The sequence below is a fragment of the Opisthorchis viverrini genome (assembly GCF_000715545.1).
Source record: "Opisthorchis viverrini unplaced genomic scaffold opera_v5_224, whole genome shotgun sequence".
Lineage (NCBI taxonomy): Eukaryota > Metazoa > Platyhelminthes > Trematoda > Opisthorchiida > Opisthorchiidae > Opisthorchis > Opisthorchis viverrini.
In genome coordinates this window covers 511,498-522,214 of record NW_008751878.1, presented here as the reverse complement: position 1 = coordinate 522,214, position 10,717 = coordinate 511,498, and the positions used below count along the sequence as shown (strand labels likewise).

The 10,717-nt window shown below is 47.8% G+C and overlaps 1 protein-coding gene across 1 annotated transcript in view; it reads right to left on the bottom strand.

Moving 5' to 3' along the window:
* Positions 1 to 8,409, bottom strand: part of T265_08494 (hypothetical protein) — a gene marked incomplete at both ends in the record, with an annotated part of 23,196 nt that extends 14,787 nt beyond the window's left edge. The window contains 8 exons of the mRNA XM_009174308.1: positions 242 to 579; positions 2,015 to 2,164; positions 2,203 to 2,399; positions 5,097 to 5,215; positions 5,817 to 5,972; positions 6,019 to 6,279; positions 7,099 to 7,469; positions 7,854 to 8,409. Of these exons, the coding sequence (XP_009172572.1) occupies positions 242 to 579; positions 2,015 to 2,164; positions 2,203 to 2,399; positions 5,097 to 5,215; positions 5,817 to 5,972; positions 6,019 to 6,279; positions 7,099 to 7,469; positions 7,854 to 8,409 (2,148 nt within the window). The remainder of the gene's footprint in view (positions 1 to 241; positions 580 to 2,014; positions 2,165 to 2,202; positions 2,400 to 5,096; positions 5,216 to 5,816; positions 5,973 to 6,018; positions 6,280 to 7,098; positions 7,470 to 7,853) is intronic.
* Between the last annotated feature and the right edge of the window lie 2,308 nt (positions 8,410 to 10,717).

Sequence of the window (10,717 nt, the reverse complement as noted above, 5' to 3'; positions counted from 1 at the left end):
GCTTGACAACTCACTGACAGTGCTGGATTTATGCACCAATTTACCAGCTCGCGCGTGCAATGCGCAGCTACTTACCCCCCAATCATCGGTGAACGAAACTGTGGCAGCTACAACCAGTGTACGACCAGTACGCGGTTATTACAGCTGATAATGATGATGATGATGATGACAGGTGAACTTGAATAGAACATTTAGGGCACGAGGATATTACAACAATGAATCAAACACTAACGTGGCTCACCTGAATATACACAAACTCCCATCGGTGACAATAAAGATTCTGCAGGCTGGCCAGTCGCTCCGCCTCAAATCCAGTCAACTCCAGGCGCTGTTTATTTTGCATGGTTCGTTTACACAGGTAGACAGCATAGTCTACTGTGTCCGCTTCCATACAACGACTGGGATAGAGAAAAGGAGTCTGAAACCTATAGTAGGTGTGGTTGTCATTTTTCACAGTCAGTGTGTGATCATCTATGCAGAAAATGTAGCCCATTGAAGCAATGCGACTTCCCAGGTTGACGGCCTCTGCCACGTCGCTTGCCCCCACATGCTGCATTAACCATTGGACGATATCACTGCCTGAAACAATGGATGGCAAAAATAACAGGCATATAGAATGGGGGCTGGGAAGGGAAGACGACTTGGGATGGAGTGATTCAGATGCGAAATCATTCTGCAAGACATGGCGAACCATCAGATGGGAAAGCTTTAGACCCTTAATCCTATGTTATAGGCGCAGTCATTATCATCCTTATCAGTGGCAGCAACTCCAGCGCTAAGGACAGGTTGATAGCCGCTGCGCAAGCGAAAGTAGCTAATTAAGCCATTTCGACGGTCGTCTTGGCTTCGGAAGGAATGCCAGTGTCTGGTCAATGGTTCTACTTGGTTGCCCTTGATATGACCTTTGTTTTTTAACGTGACATCGATCCCGTCGGATTGAGTGTCGATTTTCCATTCTCCAGGCCGTTTAACTAAGCTAGAACCCATCGCATATTGCACTACGAGAAGTCGAAGTGCTTCGTATGTGATGGAATTTGGGTTGTCCCAACGTGTTGTCTAATTACCACGTTGCAAATTCGTTGATATCATCCGACACCAGCGACGCCTCTAAGTCATCGGCGGTCAAAAACCTCGATAAGCCTCACAGCATCTGTCCGCAGCCACTTACTCTAGCCTGGCTCGCACGACCCTTGAGACAAAGTGATACACCTTTTTGACGCCTGAAACGGTGACAATTACCAAACGTGATTCCGGACTTTGAGATTCGTGCACTGACTTCATCAGACACACTTTCGTCAGAGTTAATATAACTAGGGTATGTGAGATTCTCTACAACTTTTAATAACTCTCCTGGGATCATGAGTAGAATCAAGATACCACGATACTAACATCAGAATGGTCGTGATCTGTACAAAGAAACGTTGCTTCAGTTAACGGACACGAGATCTTGTAAGAGGGACCACAGTTAGTATGAGATCAGAATAGTCTTATTCGCCTATCCAAACAATAGATTCTCGTTTGAAAAGCGTTCTCCTACCACCGTAGCCCACTTATCATGGATGTAAACCTTGCTGGGTGTGCCCCTTGTTAGGCGAAGCTTCTACCATTATCAGTTCAACCGTTACAAACAAGTTTCTTCAGTTACCTATGCCCTAGTGCTGATAGAATATTCCCAGCAGACTCAATTGCTGATTTTAAAATAACCGATAGTCACGCAGAACCCCAGATCACGTCCATAGCACTTGGGCCTCTGACTTAGACAACTACAGTGATGAGGTAGTGCTTCCAGCCTCTTCATTACAATCACGACGGTGAATCGACTGTGGGGCTATCATCAGCTACATGAATATTAATTTAAATAGACTGATGTCCTCATGATAGCTGCCAATATCACGTGACGATGCCGGTGCACCGATAAATAAAGTGCATAAACTTAACCCAGAACCGGATAGACAAACAAAAAGCCAATTAAGCGTAAAATCGGGCAAGTTACACAAAACCATTATTAACTTACCGGTAAAAGTACTCGGGATCGTGGACATCAGGCTTTTTACGTTGCGAACGGGAATACCGTTCTCATCTGAGACCATTTTTTCTATTAAGGACTCAATCTTCTGCCATATGTAGTCATTGGGTGAGTTCCTCGAGGACGAAGAAACGCCACCTATAAGAAGCCTCAACTATCAGACGCGACCAAGTTACCTTCACACACAGCCTGTTTTCCTTGTTTACATCTGTCTGAAACATCCAACTGACCCACAGACAGTGAAATCTTTGCGGATGAGGACTTCGAATTTACCGACTGTTTTTCTTCAGGTGACTTAGAAGACGATGAGGATGACGGATTCCGGCGAGGAAACGATCCACACTCAGAGGCTGGGCATAGAGGACCACTCGTCCTGCTTCTGGTGCTTGCATCACTAACGGTCCGGCATGCCATCAGATTCAAATGATTCACCATGCCCAGGTGCAACTAAGTAACGGTCATCTCGAAGTCACTCTGCATTGGATAAGCGAATAGGTTGTATGCGGTCAGATCAGAACCTGAAAAATGTAAGTATAATAGTTCTAGAGTAGAAGGAACATGGAAAACCTCAAGCCGGAACCAGACAAACCAGCAGGACTATCTACAAGTGGCACCACGCAGGAGCTATCTTATTCTGGTGCTATGGTACTCGACTATAATAGTAACAATAATCGACAGCTACATCAGGGAAGAACACTTTTTCAGTGCCGCATAACAAAGCTGATGTATTAAACAAGGACTTAAAACGGAAAGAAGACAGAAATTGGATAGAGGGGTGAATTACGGCTAGCCTACAACACAAATTCGAGGCGCATACACCTCCAACACCCAGTCAATCTGGATAGGGGCTAACAGCATGAACGCCGCTGACATCAGTTATCTGCCATATTGTTCACTGTCTTCAGGCCAAACACACGCAGGACCACGTTACGGAAGGCGACAACAGCACGCAAGCTTGTTGTAACATCATTCCCTTCCGAAATGTCAAATTCTGCCCACCTCTAGCTTCCATCATTCCGAATTAGACACGGAAAACGTCGCTCGTTCCGGCATTTGTAGCATATGGTCCAGCCAATTTAGCTTTCAATGCCGGATGCATCTTTCATGCCTCAACAAAAACCCGTCTCCTGATAACTTCATTCGGAATCCGCTGGTTCCAGCCACTTCCGGCTGTACTTCTGAGACATCGGTCGTCAAAGACTCGGAAATGTCTTAGATCATCCGTCCAAAGTGGCTAACTGTACAACACAGCTGGCACTGCAGTCTGACGCACGCGTCCTCTGAGATGCAGCGTTAGGGCGTTTTGACATCACAAGTGGTAACAACTGACAAAAGCTATTCTAGTATTCGATATTCGTATGCCAACTTTGTATCACATTGCCGTAGGAGATGCTAATTCTAGGATAAGTATAGCATTCCATGACTTCCAGTGTCATTCGAGGGTGCAGAGCACATTTGAGACCGGATGACCTCGTCAGTTTTTACAGCCCTGTCGATTTGAAAAAAGGAAAAATGTCTGCATATTCCAAGTGGATAAGGTTCTCTCCCAGAATTATGTCAACAATGAGGTTTGGGAGACCTCACAGTGTACATCATATTATGTTACCAATGACCAACCTAAACAAAAAATGGAGAGATCGGACATAAGTTCGGACGCCACTGCTTGCAGGAAAGGTTTTGGAGCTCCTCACGCACCATTAAACGCCCAAATGTATGTGAACACGCGCTGTTTAGCGCATGATAGTCGCGAAACTCTGGGGTATAACCCATTGGGCAAGCATATTCAGCACAGTTAACAGGTTGGCAAAACCGAACGCAAACATGAACTCAAGGAAGACCAACATTGCAGGAAGCTTATACGCACTTCGTTGCTGCAACACTTGACGGAGTATGAAGGGTTGGTCCATACAGCCCCTTCCCGGGAGGTAATTCCACTTCCTGTTAGTGTCATTGTTTGACCTCCTCTGGCTCGTTTCCACCCTTCACGTCGTTGTGCGAAAAGAACTCTTCTAAGAAGTCGGTCGACTAGCATACGCGGCACGTGGCCAAGCCAACGCAACCTATACAGTGTGATCAGTTCATCTATTGAGGGTGAGTTATTTCTTCCGAATACGATTCGACGTACTTCAGCATCGATGATCGATCCCATCGGACCCGGACATCATCATCACCATCATCGATAGCATAACATCAGTGTTCAACATCGATGCTTCACTGTCATACAACCATGATTTAGTTGAGAGCCTTATTGTGAAGAAAAGAATAAATATGGACAGGAGAGCGACTTGGTGCTACCTTACTACAATGATTTCGAGGTGCCTACACCTCCAGACAATTGTTCAAGCAATCTAAATAGAAACTGACAAGAACGCCACTGACTTCGGTTGGCAGCCATACCTTGTAGTGTTCCCAACCAGGCGCAGTGGGGATCACGCGTTACCCATCCTAGTAGACAAGTAGCACAGAAAGCACCCAAGCGTTTCGTAATCTCCTTCATACCCCTTTGCTAAGTTAAAGGTTGGCTACCTCTCTGCTTACGCCACAATGAAGTGGGCATGGATAACAGTACTCTTTTCGTGAAACGACGGTTCGGCATATGCAACACATGATCCAACCAATGCAGCTTCTGGTACTGGACACATTCTTCCATGGAAGTACCCGTTGCGCAACCGAAAACGCGCTTTCTAACTGCCTCGTTACGGATACGCCGACACCAACCCGCACGAGCAATGGTTCTGAGACAACAACTGTCGAACACCTGAAGACGTCTCAGTTCCGCTGCTTAAACAGGCCAAGTCTCACAGCCATACAACAAGACAGCCCGTACTGTAGCTTGACACGGCCCTTGAGACTCATGGATACACTACTCTGACGCCATAGGTGTCTCAAATCAGCAGACAGATTCGTGCATTCACCTCATCTGTCACACTATAATCGGAACTAATACAACTTCCAAGATACGTAAAACGCTCCACAACTTCCAGTGCTTCTCCCTGGATTGTAAGTGGCGTGCTCAGTGACTGCATGTCCAGGATTATGACCTTACACTTTGTGGGTGCAAAGTGCATACCAAAGGGCGGGACGACTTTTGGTCAGTTCATCCAAAAACACTTGCGCCTTCTCCTCCTCGTCGAAGATGAGAACGATGTCGTCTGCGAAGCTAAAAATGAACGGGGAGAGTGGGCACACCTGACGGACACTACTTTGTGTACGGAAGCTTTTGAAGAGCTTTCCGTATACTCAAGGAACGAGATGGTCAAGTGGTTCGAGCCCGACCTCTGCCTGTCAACTTCCCCTGTCTAGGCTTGGGCAACCTGGCAGTATCCCAGCCCTCGTGCTTCCTTGGCGTGGCATGGCAGCTAGGCCCCGAAAGGGTGTTACAGCTGACTGGTTATCTTTTTATCCGTATACTCAAACGCCCGGAAGTCTGCGAATATAAAGAACGCATAATGTTCACAAACTTCCGGGGCATTCTTTGGTACGTAAACGTGTCAAGCAGAACAGAGATCAGCAAAGTCGAATGCGACTGCGAAATCCAAAAATACTACAATTGTGGGTTGCCTATACGTATGGCGTTGTTCTAGCACCTGACGGAGTGTGAAGATTCGGTCAACGCAACCCCTACCAGGCCGGAATCTTGTTTGCTACTCTCGAGTCAGTGTCTCACGAGCCACGACGAAGCACGATCGATACCAACAGTCGTTACGACCGGGGTCAAGCTGATCCCCCTATGGTTACCACACTCACTACGAGTCGCTTTTTGAAAATGGGCAAAACCAACGACTCTCACCAGTTGTGTGACAGACTCCTTTTCCCAAGTGCAGGCAAACAGATCAGACGAGCGTTGACTGAGGACTTCACTCCCGTCTTTGAACAACGCGGGTGGCAGGCCATCCGGACCAGAAGCTCGATGGAGCTTGAGAGAACATATCGCAAGCCCCCGAGGCTGTAGGTGGTTCTACGTTCACCATCTAGGGTTCTACTTCACTAACAGGCTCTAGATGAGTGCCAGCAGGTGGCCAAGACAGTTGTTGTTCGAAGTACTGAGCCCACCGGTCGAGGCGTTCTTCCTTATTCGAGATGGTCCGTCCATTCCGATGCTTGGTGGTTTCGCTCACAGGTGGTTTTCGGGGACCGCGAGCACGGATCAACTGAAATAATCTTCGAGAATTACCGGTTTTCTGAACACCTTCCATTTCTTTGGCTTTCTGTGTCCACCACACTTCACGGTCGGCTCGCACGCACACTTTCACCTGACGTCTGATAACTCTTCACAGTGGGTTATGTTCGGGACCGGCTGAGATATTTCTCTGAGATTTAAGCAGAACCACCGTTCGGTCTAATATCCAGTGCATGCGTGCGCCTGGTGGTGCCGCGCCACAGGCGAAATTCCCATGCACTATGGCAATCTCGTCCCAGTATGAGTTCACATTTGATGGTGGAGCATTTGACAGAGACTCTAAAAGACGATTCTGGTAAGTTCGTCTAACATCCGGCTTTCGGTTGCCAAGCTATTTGTCCGCATCTTAGGCGGCTCTGGAAAATGTAGGGAGAAGCGACTTCCGACGAGTGCGTGGTCAGCGTCCACAAATGTGTTCCAAAACGACCGGCAGTCAGTTACTGATCAGCGCCATCGGTAACTAAGGGTAATGTGGTCGGCATGCCATTTGAGTACACCATGTGGCCAGACGACTTCGGCTATTTCGGAAGTTAGTGCTGCATAAAAGCAGCTTATGATTAGCACATAGCTGAAGCAATCGTTCAAGATTGTCCGTAAGCACCGAGTCCAATCCATGTCGACCTCCTAAGTGAACCTCAGATGCGCTAAGCTTGCCCAGTTTGTATTTAGATCTCCGGCAACCACCACGATATCCGAACTTTTAGCTTACCGCAGCAGGGCATTCAGGGCGTCTTAAAACCTGTCGGCATCGAAGACATAGTCAGTTGGGGCGTCAGCGAACATGAGGAACAGACAGTAATCAGCATCCCCACTTGTGAGACTCCTGCACAGACGTTGCCAGACGAACCGCACAGAGGTGACTATCAACGGGTATCTATTCAAGCAAGGATACTTCCCGCTGATGACTTAGGACGATAACAACCCCTGCACATCCCACTGCAGCAGCCTCTGGATCATCAGAGGTGCGCAGCCGGAAGCGAGTGAAGACTGACGGAGCGGTTAGCTCAATCACTGTACTCGTATCTTGAATTCTCGTTTCTGAGACACAGCGCACATCAAATCCAAGCGAGTTCAGTGCGAGAGCAAGAGCAACTTGTCCTGATTGATTTAGAGTGCGGACATTGAGGGCGGCCAGACATGCCGGGTGTCGAGGCTCGAAAACTGATTTGGAGATATCTGAGGATGTCAGCGCCATGTGACGAGCAGATGCTGCACGCAAAATCGATGCAAGACGAACGTAGTCATCAGTCCTGAGTGCTAGGCCTACAAGGAGAGAGTTACTAATGGGGTGGGTTGTGGAGAGAAGAGAAAGTATGTGAAAGAGAAAGGAGGGAGGCGTCAGCAGTAGCCTGTTTTAGCTTACCCGCCCCATGGTAGGCAGCCCGTAAGGCGACCCGGCTGATAACACAGCGCGACGGCCGATGTGGCATGAGTTTATCTGTATATGTGCAGTTCGTAGTTGTACGTGGAATGGGATATTGCCAGGGTGCCCATGCCTTTGGCTCAAAAGCCTAACCACAAGGCAGCGGTGTTCGGCGGAAGTGTAAATGCATTACCATTTCTACGGAACAAGTCGCCACATGTTCCAACCCCCAACCTGGATAGCCAAGAGACTGAACTCTATCAGAACTCTATCCATTAACCAACCTGGTATGAGAGACTCGGAGTGTCGCGGGGGTATCTCCCAGTGCAGCTCAATGGGTCCCTGAGGTGCGCAAACCATCACACCACGGTAAGGTTCAGTCTCTTCGCGACGGCAAACTCGGGCAATGATCCGAAGATATCGATGGTCAGAGACTGAATGTCTTTTGACGTCATTGGCGCGCAGCGGCCACGTTTGTGATACGTATAGTGATATGGGGCGCATAGCGGCATTGTAAACTCGACCATTGACGGATAGACTGGTGTCACGTCCACACCACCGGTGACGCGAGTTTACAATAGCTCCTATAGCTTCCCCAACCCGGATGGAAATATCAGCTTTCGCGAGACCGGGACTGATACAGCTGCCCAGGCAAACAAATTTTTCTACCGCCTCAGTCGGTTCATCCGCATTGGGTTCGATCCTACCCAGTCTTGCAGCAGCACTTAACACTTTGCAGGTGTGAAGCGCATGCCAAACCAAGGCGGAAGTAGTAAGATTATTTAATATTGTTTGCATTACCACGGGGTCAGATCCAAGAAGAGATATGTCGTTTCGCATTCGATATCTGTAAGTGGACGAAGCGGGAGCACTTCGGCCCTACAGGCGTTAGGGGCTGATAGTGAGTCTACCATGATCAAATCAATGACAAAGTTGTAGAGGAAAGGTGAAAGAGGACAGTACTCTGTGACACCGCTTGGCGTAGTAAACTCAGAAGTGAGCTTCCCGTAGATCTCCACGGCCGCGGGAGTTGGCGTACAGCGCCTTAAGGAGGGTCAAGAATTTATGGGGGACACCTTTGCTTCGCAGACACTACCATAGTGCCTGACAGTTCAAAGGGTCAAAGGCAGCTTTCAGCTGAAGAAACACAATTATTATTGGCTGCTGGAAGGAGTGTCGCTGCTCTAGAACATGTCGGATGAGCCTATACCAGAACCAGTCTCATCATCATCATCATCATCAATGACAGCAACATCAGTGTTGGCACTGATGCTTCACTGCCGTACACTACCAGAACGTCTTCGTTCCGGTAACTGCGTCCTGACCGAACGGATGTAATGGGTATGTTGCGATCTTTGAAGTCAAGCACTCGGAAGGCCGATTGGTGTCGATCCTTAGACACACCCCAAATTGCTCTGAGACCCTGACGTGGGCAAGTCGACGTAGCACGCTGAAAGGCAAGGGAAACATAGGGTTAACTCAGAAACGGCGGCGCGCTGAGACACAGCGGGCACGACGCACAGATAAGGTAGAACGACCGCGGTGTAGAAAGGCTTGTATCCAACCAGAAACCGGAAGTGCACGAAGGTCAAACAAAGTGATATGGAAACAGCGAATTCCGTCAATGGGTCGGGTTTTTCCCCAAAAGAGGCCTCTTTTGGGCTATCTCAATCCGGATTGAGATAGCTCGGACGTGCAACCTGCGATAAAATAAATATACTTATAGAGTGCTGAAGCCACAGTTGTGTGGCGTGGGACTTCAGGAAGTCAGTGGTTTTCTACGAGTGGAACGCGTCCGCGGGGATGTAGAGTTGGTAAACGTCGGTTCTGGAACTTGCAGGTATGGAAATTGGTATTATTGGAACCACAAGACGTACAGAGCCAGAATTAGAACAGATTTAGTGACACAGAATAGGAGATCGGAGGGAAGCAACAACATGCGTGCATTGGAACCGAAACTGCAGGCACAAGTGCAGGTATAGCAATGGCTCAAGGTCACCTAGACGGATGTACAAGCGGACAATCGCCTCCCGCCTGAGACTAGTGGTGGTTCGCAGGGGATACCACCAAGGAAGAAAAAGAAGGATGTGCACACAGCGGGTCAAATGATAAACATGTGGAAGCATATTCAGTTAACAATCTATAGGGTTGCCGACTCAGCATTCGTTTGTGGCGGGGGGGGCGGGCAATGACCTTCAAATTTTACACATTTAAACAATTTGCCGTAACATGCCATCGAAAAGTGCGGACGGGTTGCAATAAACCCCTGAAATAGCCAGGTTGAAAAACCATAGTTTCACCTAAAGTAATTTGGTTTATTTAAAATGAGTCGCAATGTCTAGTGTAGGGTTTTGTACCTTTATTTTACTTCCATTATAACACTACGTATGTCATCAATTGCATAATCGTTTTTTGTTTGAATACGAAAAACTGCAAAAACGCGCACCTGTAGAATTTCAGAGAATACAAGCGTGGTCACGTGCTTCAACTCTCTCTTCTGATTTCGCTCGCGCTTGCAGCAGTCATTCGTGATTCTCATGTACTAACTCTGGTACCAAAACATTTCAGATTATCTTCGGAACCTATTATGTGGGAACTGTTCAGAAGAAGACCTCTGGACGAACCTAATTGGATTATTGTTTATTCGCTGACCTGGGCCAACGACGAACTATTTTAAAGAGAACAATCGTTAGTGAGTCTGTCCCATCTGATCTCTCTATTTTTGTATACCCAACCTAGCGTAATTATTTTTGTTTCTTTGCCACACACTACTGGTAGACTAACTTATTGGGTAGCCAGACCACTACAAATTTGGCGAGCCCGAGTATTTCTAGATATTTTTCGAAAGCTTTTCCTTTCAATTCGTCGTAATTTTTTGCCCGGTAATTATGGAGGCACACTTTGATTCAGCGGATTTAGTCGAGAACGCAATTAGCATACGTTTGCCAGACTACAATCCAAGCAAACCCAGGGTATGGTTTCACCAGGTGGAGGCCGTATGACGCCCTTCGAGTGACCGTCATAAGTAGGACAGGGAATCAGAAAACAAGATGCTACGGGATCTATTCACCACTGTCGAACTTGGGGACAGATCGCCATCACAAATGCTTCGCCACATGCGCAGTCTCCTCTGCGGCCGTAAGCTAGC